Here is a 22,288-nt window from a genome sequence, read left to right as displayed (position 1 = left end):
TTGCAGCCCAGAGGGCCAACCGCATCCTGGGCTGCATCAAAAGAAGTGCGGCCAGCAGGTTAAGGGAGGTGATTCTGCCCCTCTACTCTTGTGCGACCCCACCTGGAGTCCTGTGCCCAGCTCTGGATTCCTCAACAGAAGAGGGACATGGACCTGTTGGAATGAGTCCAGAGAAGGGACACAGAAATGATCAGAGGGCTGGAGCACCTCTCCTATGAAGACAGGCTGAGACAGCTGGGATTGTTCAGCCTGGAGAGGAGAAGGCTCTAGGGAGACCTTATAGCAGCCTTCCAGTACATGAAGGGGGCCTACAGGAAAGCTGGGGAGGGACTGTTTGCAAGGACGTGTAGTGTTAGGACAAGGGGCAATGGTCTTAAACTAGAGCAGGGTAGAGTTAGATTAGACATTAGGAGGAAGTTCTTTATGATGAGGGTGGTGAAGCACTGGAACAGGTTTCCCAGAGAGGTGGTGGAGGCCCCATCCCTGGAAACATTCAAGGTCAGGCTTGACCAGGCTCTGAGCATCCTGATCTAGTCAAAAAGGTCCCTGTGCACTGCAAAAAGGTCCACTGCGCTGGACTAGATGACCTTTAAAGGTCTCTTCCAAGCCCATACATTCTATGATTCTATGAAATAATGCTGCTAAGTTGAGCAGAGTGACCTCACACTGAAAATTCTTCAAGCTTTTTCTCAAACAGCTCTTCACAACAATTTCATGGTCATACAGATGCTTAATCAAAATTGGCCCTGAGCTCAGGCAACCAAACCCCCAGGGAGGAGGGGAATGAGCTCAGGGTCCTGACAGGTTTTCATATTAGATATCTCGCTTTGGCCTTGACCTAGGCTTCTTCAGAACTAGTTGTAACCTCTGCAGTTAGAATAAAGTTCTGGAACATGGCAGCACTAAAGTTCTGCCTTGAACTTTTGTCCATATCCCTTTTGAGTTGAATAGAGCTTAACAGTAAGCTGACAAAATACTACACAACCATTTTTTAATGACACTGCATGCATTTTGCCTTGAAGAATATTGGTATTCTACATTTTTACCTTTTTGTTGGATTAATAAATGCTGCATGTGAAACGCATAATGGGGACTGCAGAAAATTCTGTCAACTAGCCCTGGCTGCGTTTGCTTTTTCCTGAAGGTAAGCATCTGCTTGGAATGCAATAGCAGCAAATTGCGTGCATTGAAACGAAAATGGATCCGCTGCTCAGCACAAGCAACAGTCTTGCATCTAAAGAAGTTCATTGCTAAAAAACTTAACCTTTCTTCTTTTAATGAGGTAATGTGTTAATGTTTAAACATCATTTTGCAAATGAAAGTCTTATGGATTTTTTTCCTAAAACTGTCTTTCCTTCCAATCAGATTTAAAAATAAAACCTGAAGCACACACTATTTCCTAATATAAAGGACCAGAAAATGGCTATTTAAATTGAGGAGCTGAATGCAGACAAATAGGTTTTTCTCCAAATTTACCTCCCCCCGTTTTAATTTAAGGATGCCGGTCATCTTCCCTTTTTTCTCCCCCTCCAATACAATGGAAATGCAGCTCTTGACTGATTCTTGGCTTTATACAGAGTTGGCAGTGCAGCTCAGTGTGTTGTTCCATTACCAGGTTTAAAACACACCAAAAGGCTTGGTTATGTGTTTTCCACCTGTGATAAAACTGACTCCTGTAAGATGCTTTGTTCGGTGGCCTTAAATGAAGGGATACGCTGCCCTAGCAGAGATTTTTCACTCAATGCAGAGAATGGATTATAACACTTAGACACTACTGAAAGACTGATTTAATGGAAAGCAGCACATATACACCTTCTGCTTCTCTACTGTGATTGAAATTCTGCCTTGTGTAGTATCAGCTGGTGCCACCTTCCCTGCAGGGAGTACATAATTGGACTAATTGTGGGAAGAAATCATGGTGCAGGGTAAGGGAAGAAAGAGGTTTCCTATCCTCTGCAAGTTCTGTCATTTCAGATTCTAAAATTAGAACACATAATGGCAGGCATGTGAAAACAGTCTCTGTTCCCTCTTTCTTGGTATTGGTCAAAGTAGCCCTCCATCTACTCTTACTCTCAAACTTCCATCTCTCAGTCTTGAAAACTTCCAAGGAGAGTGATGCCATGACCTCTTTGGGCAACTTGTTCTGTGTCAAAGGCTTTGCTGAAGTCAAGGTAGACCACATCCACAGCCTTCCCCTCATCCACCTAGGCAGGTCATAGAAGGAGATGAGATTGATCAGGCAGGACCTTCCTTTCCTAAACCCATGTTGGCTGGACCTGATCCCCTGGTTGTCTTCTACATGCCGCTTGATGGCACTCAGGATGATCTGTTCCATAATCTTGCCAGGCACCGAGGTCAGGCTGACAGGCCTATAGTTCCCCGGATCCTCCTTCTGGCCCTTCTTGTGGATGGGCATCACATTGGCCAACCTCCAGTCATCTGGGACCTCCCAAGTCAGCCAGGACTGGTGATAAATGATAAACTGGCTTAGCCGGTTCTTCCGCCAGCTCCCTCAACATCCTAGGATGAATCCCATCTGGACCCATGGACTTGTTGGGATCTAAGTGGCACAGCAGGTCCCTAACTACTTCCTCCTGGACTACAGGAAGAGGATTCTGCTCCCCATCCCTGTCTGCCAACTCAGGAGCCCAGTTGTCCTGAGGGTAGCTGGTCTTTCTGTTAAAGACTGAGGCAAAGAAGGTGTTAAGCACCTCAGCCTTTTCCTCGTCCTCCGTTACTAAGTTCCCCCCCCCACATCCAATAAGGAATGAAGATTTTCCCTGACCCTCCTTTTGTTATTAATGTATTTATAAAAGCATTTTTTATTATCCTTTAGAGAGATGGCTAGTTTAAGTTCTAGCTGAGCTTTTGCATCTCTAATTCTCTTTCTACATGAGCTTACAATATCCTTAAATACTTCCTGATTCACCTGCCCCTTTTTCCAAAGTTGATACACTCTTTATTTCTGAGTTCTTGTAATAGTTCCCTGCTCAACCAGGCCGGTCTTCTTCCCCGCCGGCTCCTTTTTCGGCACATAGGGACAGCCTGCTCCTGCGCCTTCATCATTTCATTCTTAAAGTAAGCCCAGCCTTCCTGGGCTCCTTTGGTTTTGAGGGCTGCTTCCCAAGGGACTCTCCCAACCAGCGTCCTGAAGAGACCAAAGTCAGCCCTCCAGAAGTCCAAGGTAGATGTTTTTCTGACGACCCTCCTAACTTCACCACATATTGAAAATTCTATCATATCATGGTTGCTGTGCCCAAGACGACCTCCAACCACTACATCTTCCACCAGCCCTTCCCTGTTTGTAAACAGTAGGTCCAGCATGGCACTACCCCTGGTAGCCTCATTTACCAGCTGTAGCAGGAAGTTATCTTCTATACATTCCAGAAACCTCCTGGATTGGCCCCTTTCTGCTGTGTTGTACTTCCAGCAGACACCTGGTAAGTTGAAGTCCCCCACAAGAACAAGGGCTAGCGAACACAAGACATCTCAGAGTTGTTGAAGGAACATCTTGTCAGTCTCTTTATACTGGTCAGGTGGTCTGTAGCAGACTCCCACTAGGATATCAGCCTCATTGGCCTTCCCTTTTATCCTTACCCATATACATTCTGCCTTGGTGTATCTAGTATTGAATTCTAGGCAGTCAAAGCACTCCTTAACATATAACGCCACCCCACCACCTCTCTTGCCTTGCCTGTCCCTTCTAAAGAGCCTGTAGCCACCATTGCAGCACTCCAACCATGCGAATTATCCCACCACATCTCCCTGGTGCACAATAGCTTCTAACTCCTCTTGTTTATTTCCCATGCTTCGGGCATTGGCATATATTCACTTGAACCGCGGTACAGATATCCCGACCACTTGCGTGGTTACTAACCTATTAGTGAGCCCTATGTTTTTGTTGCTGCATTTATCCCCATTTCCCGCCTTGAGTGGGACAACAGACTGGCGGCCGTCCTTAGGCTCATCTCTGGTGAGCCTGGTTTCATCCCCATCCCCCTTCAAACCTAGTTTAAAGCCCTTTTGATGAGCCCTGCTAACTCGTGCCCCAGGATCCTTCTTCCCCTCCGGGTTATGCTTCCCCCACCTGTTGCCATGCCTGGTGTCCTGTAGGTCCATCCATGATCGAAAAAGCCAAAGTCCTGTCTGCTGCACCAGTCCCGAAGCCAGGAGTTAGTCTTCTGGCTCTTCCCATTTATCCCCTCATCAATCCCTGCTACTGGTGGGATAGAGAACACCACCTGTGCTCCCGATCCCCTAACCAGCCAACACATCCTCAACCAGCCCCTCCTTATTTGTCAGTACAAGGTTGTAAGGGTTCAACAACAGAACAAGGAGGGGTTTGAGCGGTTAACCCCTCCCCCTTGTTTTAATTGATACCTGCCAAAACGCCCCCCCCCCATGGGTAGTACGCACTTCTGCTCAAAAAGGGAATGAGGGCACGGACTGAGGGGTTTATACGTGTTGGTATTTTATAAACAAAACAGAGATGTGCAAATATATAACTGTAGTACAAGCCACTGATAAGGTGAAGATTGTTATGGTAAAGGGAGGGGATTTAGAACGGGTCGCAGTTCCCCCCGTTGGGGTCACTGTTGTGCATGTGAGTATGGGGAGTGAATTCTATAGAAAGAGGGAAGATCCGCAGATGGGATTCTTACACGTTGAAGGTAGCAAAGGTGACAGCTCCTGGGATGGAGGGCAGCAGGCACGCAGCGCGTGGGCACTGCGTAGGCAGCAGGCAGCACCACGTGAGCAGCAGACACGCTCCGCGTGGGCGGCGGCTCCCTTGGGGCGGCGGTCCCAGCTGGGCTCGGCGCTGCGCTGTCCTCGGCTCGGCGCGGTTCCTGCTCGGCTACTGCTGCGGCGGCGGCTCCTGGCTCGGCTTGGCGATGTCCTCGGCTGCAGGCAGGGGCGTGGCCCCGGCTCGGCTGGCGGCGGTTCCCGGCTCGGCGCTGTCTTCGGCTGCGGGCAGGGATCTCAACTCTCTGGTCTTAAAAGAACAGTTAGATTTCAGTCTTTCTTCCGCCCCTGGGATCCCACGAAGTTCTGGCAGGCCGCCCCTAAGCTACCGGCGAGTTCTGGTTTCCTCTTTCACAGAGGCAGAAGCCCCCTCCGCTGCTGTCCGGTGACTTCTCTTAGGCTAGGGTGAGTTTCAGGTGCCGCAATGCATTATCTCATCTGCATGCCAGCCCTGGCCCAGCCAATCTTGAGTCCCGGGGCAGAACAGACCATCCATAGGCGGGGGGGGTAGACCCCTTCAGCAAGGAGCCAGCGTCTTGGGTCTTGACGGTTCCAGGTGTCAGAGGCGCTGTGCAGGAGTGGTGTCCATTTAATCGTCCTTATATGTTGAAATAGTTTTATGGGAGACATATATTTTTTTGTGGTAAGTGGCATAACCCTTACAAAAGTCCAGCAGTACTCTCTCCTTGTTGGCCCCTCCACCGCCTGTGTCAAGAAGTCATCAACAATGCTCTGCAGGAACTTCCTGGACTGTGTGTTCCTGTCTTTGTAGCCTTTCCAGCAAATATCAGGGTGGTTGAAGTCCCCCATGAGAACCAGGGCCTGTGATTGTGAGGCTGCTTTCAACTGTCTGTAGAAGGCCTCGTCAGCTTCCTCCTCCTGATCAGGTGGTCTGTAATAGACAGGCACAACAGTGTCACCCATGCTAGCCTGCCCCTTAATTCTTACCCACAAACTCTCAACTCGCTCTTCATCCGACCTTGGGCAGAGCTCAATGCATTCACTTGCTCTCTCACGTAAAGAGCAACTCCACCACCATGCCTTGTTGGCCTGTCTTTCCTAAAAAAGGACATAGCCATCCATGACAGCATTACAGTCATGTGAGCTATCCCACCATGTCTCCATAATTGCAATCAGATCGTAGCCCTTTGACTGCACACAGATCTCTAATTCCTCCTCTTTATTCCCCATGCTGCATGCATTGGTGTACAGGCATTTCAGAGAGGGAGCTGAGCATGCAGCTTTCACCCTAGAAGGGTGGAAGGCTGCCTGATTCTCATCATGGCAGGTAGTTGAGGAACCTTTGTTATTGCTCTGATTGGCCAAGCTTATTCCCCATCTGGATGTAATGGCTTGAGTATTGCCATTTTGGCCCCCACCTGCCAAGTTCTTCAGTTTAAAGCCCATTTAAGCTGGCCAGCCTGCTGCCAAAGATCCCCTTGCCTCTTCTAGAGAGATGGATCCTATCCCTCCCTAAACAGGTTATGGTTGAAAAAGAATGTCCCATTGTCTTAAAACCAAAACCTTCACAGCAACACCAGCCACGTAGCCAGAGGTTGATATGCTATATATGCCTATTTCTGGCTGCCCCCATGCCTCCAACTGGTGAAATGGAGGAGAAGATAACTTGGGCCCCAAAATTTTTCACTTGTTGCCCCAGAACTCTGTAGTCTTTTTTTATTCTGCCCAGGTTACGGGTTCAGTGTAATTTGTGCCCACATGAAAGAGTAACAACAGATAGTAATCCGTGCTCTTAACAAGTTGAGGTACCTGCTCAGTAATGTCCCAAACTTTTGGCTCCTGGAAGGCAGCACTTCCTGTGACTCCTTGTCAGGCTGGCAGATTGATGCCTCAGTGCCTTTTAATAGCGTCACCCACTAAGACCACACAATGTTTCTTTTTGCGATGCCTGTTGTGTGCTGGCTGATACATTTGTTCCTTGTGGACCTTGCTCAGGAGTGTCTATAGCTTTTAATGCATCATATCTTTTACTGGTTGTAATGCTGGAGGATGGAGACTGAGAGAGTCCTGGGCCCAGGGTCCAAGGTGCCTCATTCTCAGTATTGACTGTTGCCAGAACATGATTCTGAAATCATCTGTCTACCTCAGACTTGGCTCCTCTAATACTATGCAGCCTTTCAACTGTTTCTTTCAACTCAGCCACCTGACGTAACAGATCAATCTGCGTACACTTTGTGCAGATACTTCCCTTATCTCTGGGAGAAGGGTCTGGGCACCCAGTGCAAGCTACTGTTTGTACTGAAGCCTCTTTCCTTACCAGATCTATCTGGGTGGAAGCATCAGACATCGCAAGGGCTTTCTGTGTGGAAGCATCGGTCTTAGTTTGGAGGCGAGTGCCCACTATTCTGACTCAAACCTCAAGCACTTCCTTGGCCTGTGGACCTGTGAGTGCCCTCGCTGCACCGCGCCCTGTTTGCCCACACTGTACTGCAGCGCTCCTGGGAGGCGTTTAAATCTTCTGCCGAGTCAGCCGCTCTCAAAAGAACTGCAAGCACCACATGGGTTTCCTCGATCTTTCTCAGGTTCCTCGGACTCCGGGAACCCCCCTGTTCACCTCAGTCTAGTGCTCATCTGCAGCTGACTGACAATTATCCTTGTAGAGAATTTTTTTATCCTCTTTATATCCAGTCAGAACTTCCTCTGTTACCATTGATGACCATTGTCTCTCATTTTCCCACCATGCACCTCAGTAAAGAGCCTAGCTCTATCTTCTCTATAGGCTTCTCTTAGGTGCTGGAAGGCTGTAAGTAGGTCCCTTTTAAGCTTTATCTTCACCAAGATAAATGGGCCTAGTTCCCTCAACCTCTCCTTATAGAGCCTGTGTTCAAGCACCCTGACCATCTTGGTGACCCTCTACTGAACTTGCTCAAGTTTATCAACATTTTTCTTGTACTGGAGGGGCCAAAACTGGATGCAGCATTCCAGATGTGGTCTAATGAGTGCTGAGTAAAGGGGAACATTCACTTAGAATCATAGAATCATAAAATGGAAGGTTGGAAGGGACCTTCAAAGATCATCTAGTCCAACCCCCCTGCCATGGACATCTTTCATTAGATCAGGTTGCTCAAAGCCCCACCCAGTCTGACCTTGAACACTTCCAATAATGGGGCATCCACAACTTCTCTGGGCAACCTGTTCCAGTGTCTCAGCACCCTCATTGTAAAGAACTTCCTTATATCCAATCTAAACCCACTCTTAGTTTAAAACTGTTGCCCCTTGTCACTAACAGGCCCTGGTAAAAAGTCTTTCTCCATCTTTCTTAGAAGCCCCCTTTAAGTACTGGAAGGCTGCTAGAAGGCCTCCCCGGAGTCTTCCCTTCTCCAGGCTGAACAACCGCAAATTTCTCAGCCTGTCTTCATAAGAGAGGTGTTCCGTTCTTTTGATCATTTTTGTGGCCCTTCTCTGGACCCCCTCCAACAGGTTTATGTCCTTCTTATGTTAGGGACTCCAGAACTGGACACAGTACTCCAGGTGAGGTTTCACAAGAGTGGAGTAGACGGGCAGAATCACCTGCTGGTCACACTTCTTTTGATGCAGCCCAGGATACGGTTGGTGTTCTGGGCTGCACATGTGCATTGCTGGCTCATGTCCGATTTTTTGTCTACCAGTACCTCCAAGTCCTTCTCCTCAGGGCTGCTCTCAATCCATTTGGCCCCTAGTCTGTGCTGATATTGGGGATTGCCCTGACCCAGGTGCAGGACCTTGCACTTGGCCTTGGTGAACTTCATGAGGTTCACACAGGCCCATTCCTTAAGCCTGTTAAGGTCCATCTGGATGGCATTCCCTCTAGGGAATCAACTGCATAACTCAGCTTGGTGTTGTCTGCAAACTTACTGAGGATGCATGCAATCCCACTGTCTGTCACTGAAGATATTAAATAGTACTGGTCCTAGTACAGACCTTCAAGGGACACCACTCGTTACTGGTTTCCACTTGGACACTGTTCTGTTGACTTTCTTTAGTTTACTGACTGTGCTTCTGTTGATATACCCCATTATTCTGTTAGGCTTCATCACTGCCAGAGCACATTTCTGACTCAAGTTCAACTTGCTTTCAATCAGGACCCCCAGGTCCTTTTCAGCAGAGCTGCTACCCGGCTTGTAATGTCTTGTGACTTTGCTGTTGTTGAATTTCATGAGATTGTCAGCTCATCCTTCTAGCCTGTCTAGGTCCCTCTGAATGGCAGCCCCGTCCTCAAGTGTATCAGCGACACTTTTGCAGTTTGGTGTCATCCACAAGCTTGATGAGATGGATTCTGTCTCTTCTTCCAGGTCACTGATAAAGACATTCAACAGCACAGGTCCCAGGGTAGAGCCCTGCAATACTCCACATGTCACTGGCCTCTATGCAGAGTACAACCCATTAACCACTAATCTCTGACCCTGACAATCCACCTGGGCCTTTACCTATCAGGTAGTCCAACCATCCAGATCATAATGTCACAATTTGGATACAAGGATGCTGTGCAAGATGGTGCTGAAAGCCTTGCTTAAGTCAAGTTTGACAACATCCACTGTTCTCTCCTCATCCATGGATTTTGTAATTTCATCAAAGAAGTGTCACAGTTTGACTCAGGATTGACAACAATGCTCTTGATCCCCTCCCCCTCCCACCCAGGTAGGGAAGGAGAGAGAGAAAAAGAGAGAGACTCTCTGGATTGAAAACTAAACTAGACAGCTTTAATTAAACACTAATGATAAAAGAAAATATATGCAATTATATACAAATGTCTTCAGGAATGTGCAAAAGCCTCTCACCTCCCCCCACCCCCAGAAACTCCCACAGCACTCTCCTGAGCTGTGAACAGTCCTGAAAAGTCCCGGACTGCTGCCAGAGAGAGCGTAGAGTTATGAGGGTTAGGAGAGCTTGAGCCTAGCGGTTGACGGTGATGGATGGACAGAGTCCTCCCTGGATGCCGGCCATGGATGGAAGAAAAAAAAAAGAAGAAACAGGAAGGAAGTTGTCTTCTGTGATCTCTGACCTTCCTCTGAGTTTACGTAGATATATGGAATGTAGTATCTCTGGCCAATTTTGCCGTCTGTCTAATTCAGCCTCCTACGGGGGGGTCATAGATCTCCCCATAGTGCCTGAGCCAGCAGAGCAAAGATATGACCTTGAAGTCCCAGCAATAGCATAAACATTCCAGCTTTTGTTATCAGCCCAAGCTGGAACATTTACTGCTAGTTTAAAGAAAGCTTACTGAAGGAAAAAAAAATAAGTAAAAGGAAAAGTGGCTTCATCCTGGCTCAAACCAGGACAAGAAGACAATCCGGTTGGTCGACTGTGGGTTTTTTTTGTTGTTTTTTTTACCCCTTGATGATTTGGAATAGCCAGTATGGATTTACCTTTGCCTTTATGTGCCTAGAAATGGCTTCCAAGAGGACTCACTTCATTACTTTCCCAGGGATCACCAAAGTGAAGCTGACTGGCCTCTAGTTCTCTCTTCTTACCCTTTTTGAAGATGGGTACAACATTTCTTCAGTCATTGGGTACCTTTTCTGATCTCTGTGACCTTTCAATGATGATAGTGTGGCCTTCCAATTACATCAGCAAACTCTTGTGGCACCCTTGGATGCATCCCATCTGGTCCCATGGACTAGTATGGATTGAGATTTCTCAGTAGATCCCTGACTTGATCCTACTCTGCTACTGGCTGTTTTTCTCCTCCTTGAACCCTGTCTCTAGGCACAAAAAGGCCTGGGAGTCCTTGTTGGTGAAAACCAAGGCAAAGGCAGCACTGAGTACCTCAACCTTGTCTGCAGACACTGTTACTAAATTGTCCACGCCATGCAGCAGCGGTCTCACATTTTCCTTGTTTATTCTTTTATTGATAATGTAGCAAGATAAGTTGTTCTTGATGTCCCTTGCCAGTTTCATCTCCAGCTGAGTTTTGGCTTTCCCCAGACCATCCCTGTATACTTGGACAATGTTTCTATATTCCTTCTTTGTAGCCTGTCCTCAATTCCACCTCCTGTATATGTCCTTCTTCTCATGAGCTCCCTGTTAAGCCAAGCTGGTCCCCTGATACATCTACTCTTTTTTCTGAGTATTGGGATGGACTGTTGTTGTGCTTGGAGGATGTTGTCCTTAAGACTTATCATCTGTTGAGCTCCTTTGCCCTTCAGAGGTGCCTCTCATGGGATCCCAACTTACCAGCCTCCTGAAAAAGTAAATTTCTCCTCTACTGAAGCCCAGGATCTGTACTCTGCTACTTGATTTCCTCACTCCCTTCAGGATCTTGAACTTCACTATTTCATGGTTGCCATTGATTAGCATGTCCCCAGGCAGTTCTTCCTTTTTGGTGAGTAATAGATCCAGCTGTATGTCACCTATGTTTGGCCCATCTAGCATCTGTGTTAAAATTCTTAGCACCTTTCAGAAACCTGGATTCCTTTCTTACTAATTACACCTTTTGGTTTTGTGTTTAAACTCGCTATTCCGCTGCAGCAATCTCTGGTTTTACAACCTACTTGGTTCTTACTGAAATGCAAGAATGTTCATTCAACAGTACTTGTGTTTCAGGAGTCCCCCCTCCCCCTTTAAGGGCTCATGGCATTTTTGTGGAAACAGTGTATTGGTATGTCCAGTGAAAAATATGTTTTGAGGAGGAGGGTCCTACAGATGTGAACACTTGGTTGAATGCTGTAGACAAATCCTGGTTTGAGTTATTGTCAGCTAAGCTGTGTTAGTGGACTGCATGCATGTTCTTAGCTTTCTCAGGTTGTGGTAAAGTACTATTAGCATACATCCCTTTTGCGGTGACTTACCCTTTCAATACATGTCACCTTGCAGTCAAATAGGCTGATATGCATGATCATCTATTGCAATTCAACTAATGGCTGGTCACATGATCTCACATTTGCTTATGAGTCCATACCCTTGCTGTTTCCAATATCAAGATCTTTCAAAGCTGACATATAAAAGTTAAAACAACTATAAAGTGTGTGCAAAAAAAGTCTTAAACACTGATGCATAAGCAGGGGATAGCCTTTTAAAAATGCGTTTTCAAAGTAGAAAGTTACTTGCTGGACTTGCTGGGTACTGTGTAAACAATTTTCATAGCATGTCAAAGGACTGTCTTTACATGAGCATTGAATTCTGTTTCTTTGATCTTTTTATTGGGCCTTATCTGAAGTGTATTGTTTCAAAGCCATGTTCTGTGTGTCAGTGAATTAATTATTTCTTCTTTTTACATCAGCTGGATATATTATGCAATGAAGAGATTCTTGGCAAGGACCATACACTCAAGTTTGTAGTTGTTACTAGATGGAGATTTAAGGTATGACACAACTTCTTTTCATCAACATTTTCATGTTCTATGTAAATCATTAGCTGAACAAAGTTCATAAAGCACACATCATGCAGGCCTATACTGCAATAACTTCAAAATGGTTAACATACCCATTTTAAAATGTCTAATAAACTATCTTTAAAAATAGATATTTTCTTAATTCAAAAGAGAAAAATGTGGAAAAAGTTAAAATGTGCCACTAAGAAAAACAGGAAGTTGACAGCAGATGTCAATTTGATAGTAATTAAAAATGTATATGGTAAAGGAGGCTGAAGCCATTGAGAGGGACATTTTTTTTCTCAGCCATGTCAGTCAGATACAACTAACATTACTTACTCTGTGTAGATTGTGAAACTGGTTACAATGCAGAAGAGACAAATATTTAATACATTTATATTCTGTAGTTTGGAAGAGAGGCTGAATATACTCATGAAAGGAGGTGGATGAATTAACTTTGCTCCCCACTTCAGTTTAAGAGACTTGTAGCAATATTTAGTAGGAATAAACAAGGCTGAGGAAAGCAGTCGAGTGGGTTACCGATGTTAGTTTATTTAAACTAAACAAAACCCCACATAACAAAACTTACAGCTGAATAGTAAATGATGGGAGATTCATAAAGAGCATAAATTATCACTGGTGATTTATGGTCTCCCAAATAAAATAGCTGTACGCATAATGAAATGTCAAATTGAACATCTAGGATACAAGTCACATCCAGAGAATCAGGGTGTGTGTAGTTTGGGAGTGATAATCTTGAAGTTAGGGTTAGTGTTCATAATGGACATGCAACACAACACAAGCCCCCAGGATGATACTGTGGTAGAAAGATGTAATACCTTTGGATGCATAAATATAAGGGATGAATGCGAATAGGTAGGCAATTTTTATCTGTTTATGAAGAAATAATTTCAGATTTGGAAATAGAAGGTAGGAGACTTCAGTCAGTTATGACATCTTTGCAAATTACCTAGAAAAGAGGTTTAAATAGTGAGGTGACACTGGCACCAATAAAGTTACTCAAGACAGTAATGATAAATGTTGGTGATGAAAGTTTGCAGGAGTCCTTTACAGTACTGGATGACCAGGTGATAAAATGGCACCTAAAGTTCAATATGGATAAATGTAGAGATGCATGCTGGGGAAACATGTATCTGAAGTTTATATATAACAATAGTGGTATGAGTTGACTGCCATCAAACAGAAATCAAGTTTTGGGGTTAGACATAAAGATAACGGCTCAGTAATGGTCCAAGAAAAGGCCAAATTAAATCATATACTCATAGACTGGGTTGGTTTGGGAGGAACCTTAAAGATCATCTAGTTCCACCCCCCCTGCCATGGGCAGGGACACCTCCGACTAGATCAGGTTGCTCAACGCCCCATCCAACCTGGCCTGGAACACTTTCAGGGAGGGGGCATCCATGTCTCACCACCCTCATAGTAAAAAATTTCCTCTGAATGTCTAACCTAAATCTACCCTCTTTCAGCTTGAAACCATTACCCCTCATCCTATCACTCCATGCCCTTGTAAAAATCCCTCCCCAGCTTTCCTGTAGGCTCCCTGCAGGTACAGGAAGGCTGCTAGATGGTCTCCCCCAGAGCCTTCTCTTCTGGCTGAACAACCCCAACTCTCTCAGCCTGTCATAGGAGAGGTGCTCCAGCCCTCTCATCATCATCTTTGTGGCCCTCCTTGGACTTGCTCCAACAGATTCATGTCCTTCTTATGTTGGGGGCCCCAGAACTGGACACAGTACTCCAGGTGGGATCTCACAAGAGCCGAGTAAATGGACAGAATCACCTCTCTCGACCTTCTGGCCATGCTTCTTTTGATGCAGCCCAGGATATGGTTGGCGTTCTGGGCTGCAAGTGCTCATTGCTGGCTCATGTTGAGCTTTTCATCAACCAGCACCCCCAAGTCCTTCTCTTCAGAGCTGTTCTAAATCCATTCTCAGCCCAGCCTGTATGTGTGCTTGGGATTGGCCTGACCCAGGTGCAGGACCTTGCTCTTGGCCTTGTTGATTTTCATGCAGTTTGCACGGGCCCACCTCTCAAGCCCGTCAAGGTCCCTCTGGATGGCATCCCTTCCCTCCAGTGTGTCGACTGCACCACACAGCTTGGTGTTATCTGCAAACTTGCTGAGGGTGCACTCAGTTCCACAGTCCATGTTGCCAACAGAGATGTTAAACAGCACTGGTCCCAATACCAACCCCTGAGGAACGCCACTCATCACTCTCCACTTGGACATCGAGCCGTTGACCACAACTCTTTGAGTGCGACCATCCAGCCAATTCCTTATCCACCAAGTGGTCCATCTGTCAAGTTCATGTCTCTCCAATTTAGAGACAAAGCTGTCCTGCGGGACAGTGTCAAATGCTTTGCACAAGTCCACGTGGATGATGTCAGTTGCTCTTCCCTTCCCAGCAATGTAACCCCATCATAGAAGACCACCAAATTTGTCAGGCACAATTGTCCCTTGGTGAACCCTTGTTGGCTGTCTCCAATAATATTTTTTTCCATGTGCCTTAGTATAGTTTTCAGGAGGATCTGCTCCATGATTTTGCTGGGCACAGAGGTGAGACTGACTGGCCTGTAGTTTCCCGGGTCTTCCTTTTTTCCCTTTTTGAAAATGAGGGTTATGTTTCCCCTTTTTCCAGTCAGAGGGTGTTTCTCCAGACTGCCAAGACTTTTCAGATATGATGGACAGTAGTTTTGCATCTTCATCGGCCAGTTCCTTCAAGAGCCGTGGATGAATCCCATCAGGTCCCATGGACTTGAGCACCTTCAGGTCCTTCAGGTGGTCTCAGACCTGCTCTCCTCCTGTAGTGGGGGAATCTTCCTTTTCCCAGTCCTTGCCTTTGCCTTCTATAACTTGGATGGTGTGACCAGAGCCCTTGCTGGTGAAGACTGAGGCAAAGTAGTCTGAGTATCTCAGCCTTCTCTACATCCTGCATGACCAGGTCTCCAGTTTCCTTCTGGAGTGGGCCCACATTTTCCCAAGTCTTCCTCTTATTGCTGACATACCTGTAGAAACTTTTCTTGTTGCCCTTGACATCCCTGGCCAGATCCAACTCTTTCTGTGCTTTGGCTTTCCTTACCCGATCCCTTGCTTCTCTGACAACTTCTCTGTACTTCTTCCAGGATACCTGTCCCTGCTTCCACTCTCTGCATACCTTGTTTTTACATTTAACTGTGTCCAGGAGCTCCTTGCTCATCCACGCAGGCCTCCTGGCATTTTTGCCTGCCTTCCTCTTTGTTGGGACACATTGCTCCTGGGCATGGAGGAGGTGATCCTTGAATATAGACCAGCTTTCTTGGGCTCCCCTCCCCTCCAGGGCTTTGTCCCATGGTACCCTACCAAGCAGATCCTTGAAGAGTCTGCCCTTTTGAAATCAAGGGTAGTGAGTTTGAGAAACGCTACATTTGTTCATAAAACATTCTCCATCTTCTCCTGGCTTAATGCAGTTAACAGAAGCATCCAACAGATGCAGCAGTTTGCACAGTGGTTTCTGGGCTCTGCTTTTAGATCGTCTAGATTTTCAGGGAACAGGAACAACTTCCAAAATCATCAGGGGACTCCTAGGAACCCCGTGAGGAACTTCAGGGTGCCTGATGTTGCTGGGAAAGGACAGGAGACTGTGATTCTAGCAAGGGGAAAGGCAAAGTCCTGTCTCTGGGAAGAAACAACACCTTGTACCAATATATGATTGGGGACATCTAGCTGGAAAGCAGCTTGGCAGAAAAGGACCTGGGGTCCTGGTGGACACCAGGTTGAACAAGAGCCAGCAACGTGCCCTTGCAGCAAAGGTGGCTAATGGTATCCTGGGCTGCATCAGGCAAAGTATTGCCAGCAGGTCGAGAGACCTGAATAGAGCCAGCAGCTCTATTCAGCACTGGTGAGGCCACACCTGGAGTCCTGTGTCTAGTTCTGGGCTCCTTAGTACAAGAGAGACATGGACACAATGGAGAAAGTCCAACAAAGAGCCATGATCAGAGGTCCCTTCCAACCTCAATCATTCTATGATTCTCAGCATGTATTTTTCCACTCTTAAGCCTGCTCTTTTCAGGTAACTATTGTTCCATCTATGCACATAAGTACCTAAAGAGCCAATTCACACAAACTCATGCTGAAGAGGCTTTTATGACCATTATTTATGTTGTGTAAACTTGAACTGTAGAACTCTGTACTGTAGGATGTTGTAAATGTTAAATGTTTACATAGCTTTAAAAAAGCAATGGGTAAATTCACAAGACTCTACATCTGGCTTTGGAAACTCCTGAATTGTTTGAGATTGGGGAGCTTTCTGGAGAGTATTGCTGTTTACTTGCATTGTTCTTATGTCCTTCCCCAAGGGCTTGTGATTGAGTCCTGCTGAGAACAGGTTCTATTCTAGATAGCCAGTGTTAGCTACTCTTAGAATTATCAATTACTGAGACAAAAGTAGAAGGTTTCTTTTTGGGGGGGAGCTGTAGATGGGGCATCTTGGTGAAATTTTGGAATATAGATACTCTGATAGTCTCTGTAAGCTTTAATTTATGAAACAGATAAATTTTATAAATAAAGTATATTAATTCATTTTCATTTTGCCCCTTAACCTGTCTGATCATTCTGTCTTGCAGAAAGCACCTCTACTGCTACATTACAGACCCAAAATGGACTTGCTGTAGGAGAACTTAATTGTTCTTCTGGACAGTTTTTTTTTTGCAGAGGCTATAATTTGGCACATTAGTGCAGCACTTAACTCTCATGTGACACAAACCAGCAGAATCATTTTGGAAGACTGTAGTGCTTCTATAGCAGACTGTCCTTCTGAATATTTCTAGGGATGTGCTGCATGAATTTTTGGACAAAAAAAAAAAAAAAAATATTTATTTTTGTACAAATGAAATAAAACACAACTCAACAGGATTCTACCAGCACTGAGTTTACAGGTAGTGAAAACACTTCACAGTTCTATGGAGCTCAGCCTGATTCATCTATTTGTAGTTACACAAAAACAAGTTAAAATGGTATGGGAGAGTTTGAAAATGTTGGTTTTAACACAAAATTACTATATTTACTTTTTTTTTTGTGTCTTTACACTTTCCAACTTGTTTCAGTATGTTTTTCTGAGGTGTTTTTGTTTTATGTAGTATGCCCAATTAGGTCCGTTTTAATCAAGCCATTTGATAGAGCATTGAACATACCTAATGATACAGTGACTGGTGATATTTTTATGCTGTATTAAAAAATTCCTAAAATGCCTGGAGATCCAATTATTTCATTAGTTTTGCACAATGCTTGTTCCTTATTTTGTATTTCAGTAATGTTTTAATATCCCCCCCTTGCATGTTCATTTGAAATGAGTTCACTTGATTTTTTAAATATGCCTTAATATTTTGCCATGGCATAAATTACATCAAATCATGACAAATACTCATAAGTGCTGAACTTGTGAAATTATTTTAAAGCAAACATGTCATATAATCAGGGCTTGTGAAAATAAAATTTTACTTTAGGGAGTATTTGCTATTTCATTAACTATTAAAACTTTGGCTGTTGGGCACTTTTTGTTGATGTTGCACAAGTTTCCATTTCACTAGCTAAAAATTCTTCAGTTAACTGCAAACCACTTCTGTTTCTCTTACTGTTTTCTGTATGAAACCGCAGTTGTTTATAACTCAATTACTATTGGTCTTTGAGGTCAGATTAGATTTAAAGGGGCACCATCCAGCCTTAACTGATCATTTTGCTTGTGTCAAGCTCTGAGATGCAAGCTCCCAATAGCATGTGTATGTGTACAGACATGCACACACCTTAGAGAATCCACCTTCTGTAGTGCTTAGCAGTGTTGACTACACTGATTGAAAGGCTTTTTAGTCAGCTTAATAAAAATGTGGTAGTAGTTAAAAGTGACTTTTGAAAGCTATATGCTGCATAACATTACATATATCACGGACGTGAGTGTTTGACATGGGGTCTTAAGTAACTGAAAAGAAGATAAGCAGTATTATTGGCAACTGGAGGCTGCCAATACTTTTAAACTCTTTGAGTTTTCCTGTCAGCTGAAAATGGCAGTTATATCAAATGCTTTATTCTTTCATAAAATGTCAATGGCTAGGACAATCGGTATGCCTGTTAGCACTGTCCTGCTTCTTCCAGCTGTGCTCTCCTACTTTGCAAGAAAGCATTACTTAACATTACTTGATAATAGGAGGTTGATCCCATAAGAGGTTTATTCAAGTATTCTGAATCCTACTACCTCTTGAATTTTCCAAGCACCACATTGCTCTGTGCATCTCCCATGCTTTCCTTGAACTTTTCAGTTTTTCTTTTCCTAGTTCTGCTGTTGCCAGAGGAAAGCTTAAAGTTCACTTGTTTGTATTTGGAAATGGGGCCCTTGTTTTCATTTATGGCCATAGATGGTGGATGGTGAAGAAATTGAAAGAAATGCAAAGAGAAATAAAAAGTCTACTGAACTATGGGGATAGTCAAGAGAGTCACAGTAAGGCCAGTGGAATACTGCTGTATCTGCAAATGATGATGTGAAACCACTACATTTGAACACCTGGGTTAGACAGGACTTCTTTATGTCAAGACTTAGAGCATGTGTATATGATGGAATTAGAAGTTTCCTCTGGTTTTGCTGTACTGTTTCTGGACTCACTTAGCTACAATTTAGCTTTTATCTGTTTTTAGTATTAATAGAAGTGACAGAAGAGGACAGGTGAGATCTAATTAAGTCTCTATTTTTGGTAGTTTTTCACAGAATGGTGAACGTAGGTGATATGGATGTATAAGTAAGTTAACATAATAGGCCTTTCTGAAGTTCTTAATGTGGCTATCATTGTATACTTCCCTGTGTAAATCAAGCTGGTTCCTGTTGGTGAGGCCTCCAGTGAGTGCAAAGATGGCTATAAACACCCATTCTCCATGCACCCCTAATGCTGAAGTCCATAGACCATGTAAATGCCTAATTCATTGTTCAGCTACAATCTAAGGGTTTAATAAATATATTTGTGATTGGCCTACATCAGTATATGTACACTGTGTTCAGCTGTTGATGCAGTGCTGTTAAAGTTTATTGGGAAAGTAGTGTTTCCCTGTGTAGCTCTACAACTGAAAGAGGTTAGCAGTTACAAACATGTACATTCAGAAAGCTCTCTGCCATTCAGTTCTAAATCTTACTCTAGCAGTCTATAGTATAGAATATATGTTTACAAATTTGTAACTGTCTTTGGAATCACTCAAATTCGTTACGGTGCTATAACAATATAATTAAATCTGTTTATATAGGTGTCCCGGGCGGGATGGATGACAGACAATACGTATGTGCAGTAATCAAGATTTATTGCATATAACGTTGGGGGTTTTAATTATTCTGGATGAGAGGCACAAGTACAGCAAAAATGTAGGGAAATTGGGAGATATGAACAGAAGTGCAGGTTGGATGCAAAGGGTATATTAGCAGTGAATTTTACTGCTTATAATTAAATCAAACAACAAAGGTTAACCACTAAAATGCTGGCAACTTACTTATTATCAAATTCTATACTAGGCCTAGAATATTAATTATCACCTCTAAAGGATTCTACAGTCTTAAACTTAATAATGAAGATTACTTAACGTTAAGTTTGCTAAATAAAACAGTGAAAGAGTAATATTTCTCACCCTTGCCAGGCCACAGCTGAGTGTCCCTGGGTGAATCATAATTCTCGAGAATCGGTCTCTCTGGCAGGCATCCCTGGCAGAGGGAGAAGGTCCAGCAACCTCCAGGGAAAGTGTACGGAAATCCCCCCGATTGAAAATGGGACCAGGCTTTTATAGAATAAAGTGGATTGACTGCTGTAATTTAACCATTAGCCATACCTCCGACATCTCTCATTGGAGAATAAAAGGAAATCAGTGGGAAAAACCATGAGGACCTTATTCTTACCAAGCAAACTCTGTTGTTTATCTGTTCGTTATTACTTTATCTCTGTTTCGGGCCTGGTTGTGGCTAGGCTGAGCTCCGTGTTCTTCAACACTGGAGAGCAGCTGGTGTTATGAACATCAACTTGGCCCTCTGTTTATGCCTTTCAAGGCTGTTACCAGCACAGAGTTTGCTAGGCCTTTTCCCTTCTCATGGGAATCTTTCACTTCAGGCCTGGGCCTGGAAAACTGAGAGACAAAAAGCAATTGAATCATAAAAGGGAACTGAGGCAGGCATATTGTGAGATGGAGTGCCCTGCTACAATAGGTATGCATCTGTAGCCAGTGTTAACACCTATAGCTGGTGATTGCTCATAGTTGTGTGTAACTGCTTTTGTAATGTGTTTTACCTGATAAAACCTCAGCAGTGCTTTTAAAAACAAAACAAACAAAAAGTCCCCAACCACACCCTTATTGTTCACATCATGTCACAATAGATATCTTAATTAAAAAACTATTTCCCATGGGGAGGGATGGGATGGCATCTGCACCATCTGGTTTTTTTCTAGCTTTATGGAAAGACTAGACTACAACTGAATTCAAGTCAGAGGCAAGCCTTGGGATCAAAGTTCTGTTTTACTTCTGTGAAGCTTAAGAAACATTTGATTTAATGTCGAGATTATATTAACTAAAACAATATTTTCTCTCTTTTATTATTGTTAACGAAGATAGCATTACTGTGAAGTGATTTTTACAGCCACTTACACTGGTAAATAATTGCAGTAAAAAAAGTATATTGTAGCATTATCCTCAGCAGCAATGACACTAAATTATCCCAGGCTCATAGTCTCACTAGTTATAGTTTTCATTAAAAATAGGTAATTCACAGAAAATGTATAATATTGAGTTTAAATAAGATTTGGGAGCTCGGAAAAATTGCCTTTATGAAAACTATTTATTATATTAAACATTCTGCTTTATTTTAGCATTAGAGTTGTTTCAAAGGTCCAGCTTTATTTGCAGGCATGTAAAACTGTAAAATGTTTTTACAGCTTCTTCCTGTTAGGTTTGAATGTCTTTACTATGTATGCTAAAGAGCTTTGCTTATTCTTTTGTGCAATGGGTCAGAAACATGCATTTAAAAGGCATGTGTTTAAACTGTAAATGTAGTATCTACTTCTAAATTGAAAAGCACCATAGATGGGGATTTTCATGCATACGTTCAGTGGGATTTTGCTTGGCATTTACGTTTGTGCTTTGTTGGGTTTTTTTGTATTTTCTTAAAGAATGAAGTTTGGAATTTTATGAGCTTGTAAAATCTTTTAAGTGCAAGAACTACCCATCAGCAATATTTTCAAAGGGATGATCGAGCAAGGAACTTTAATATGAATTGTGGAAGTAATATGCAAAAGATGAAGACTATTCAATATTGGTTTGTACCATTGTTATGTCTGGTATCTTTGCCTGTCATCTAACCTGAGAATATTTATTTTTATCAGTTGTGCAATGATATACACAACACTGTCACCTCTGGGAATGTGAGACTGCAAAAATGAGACTACGTTTATTATGATACTTTTTCTATTTTTCAATAGATTATGAGCCTCTGAAAGCTTATCTGGCTCTATTGTTATAATGGCATAATTAGTTTTAGGAGATTCACTTTTTTCCTACTGGATGGTAAATGGAACTATACAGCTAGCCTATTTTTCAGTTATATGAATCTTACCATTGAGTTAAGTATAATCAAAAAAAGCCAACTAGTCTGTACAATAACATATTAATCTTAAGTACTACTGAGAAAACACATCTATTAAGAAATGTATTCAGTACATAAGGCTGAATTTTACAGAAAAATCTAGTTTCTGTATTTCCTCAGGCAATTGATTCAGTTTGGACATCTCACCAGAGATATTAATGCAATCTAAGCTTCAGATTTTCTGCCTGAAGTTAATAACAAGAATGTCAGTGTTGTGGTTCTTTGTCTCTCCTGGCTGGCTTGACATTAATGTCACAATTTGGGCCCAACACAACAACAAAGCAACAGCCACACGGCCGCCCACTCAACTCCCCACCCCCCCACACACACACACTCTGGGATGAGGAGGACAAAGCTCATGGGTCGAGACAAAGGACTAGGAGGATTCTTCACCGATTAAGGTCCCGGGCAAAACAGACTCAACTTGGGGAAAAAAAAAATAAATTAATTTCACACTAATCAAACACACACAACACAAACAGCAGTGCGTGCATGTGTTACCCCACCCCTCCCTTCTTCCCGTGCCCAAATTACTTTGTTCCCGGTTTCTCTCCCTCCTTCCCCCCAGCAGCACAGGGGGACAGGG

General features: G+C 43.7%; 1 protein-coding gene across 7 annotated transcripts in view; it reads left to right on the top strand.

The window, feature by feature from the left end:
- Positions 1-21,372, top strand: part of LOC127395201 (polycomb group RING finger protein 3-like) — a 122,788-nt gene extending 101,416 nt beyond the window's left edge. For 6 of the 7 annotated variants that reach the window (XM_051641786.1, XM_051641784.1, XM_051641783.1 and 3 more), the window contains 3 exons: positions 1,145-1,282; positions 11,963-12,043; positions 16,673-21,372. In XM_051641786.1, coding sequence (XP_051497746.1) covers positions 1,145-1,282; positions 11,963-12,043; positions 16,673-16,720 — 267 coding nt within the window. In that variant the 3' untranslated portion in view covers positions 16,721-21,372. The remainder of the gene's footprint in view (positions 1-1,144; positions 1,283-11,962; positions 12,044-16,672) is intronic. The other variant, XM_051641788.1, reaches the window with a different exon arrangement.
- The last annotated feature ends 916 nt before the right edge of the window (positions 21,373-22,288 follow it).

This window comes from Apus apus, chromosome W (genome assembly GCF_020740795.1).
Source record: "Apus apus isolate bApuApu2 chromosome W, bApuApu2.pri.cur, whole genome shotgun sequence".
Taxonomy (NCBI): domain Eukaryota; kingdom Metazoa; phylum Chordata; class Aves; order Apodiformes; family Apodidae; genus Apus; species Apus apus.
This window is presented reverse-complemented; position numbering and strand designations above follow the sequence as displayed.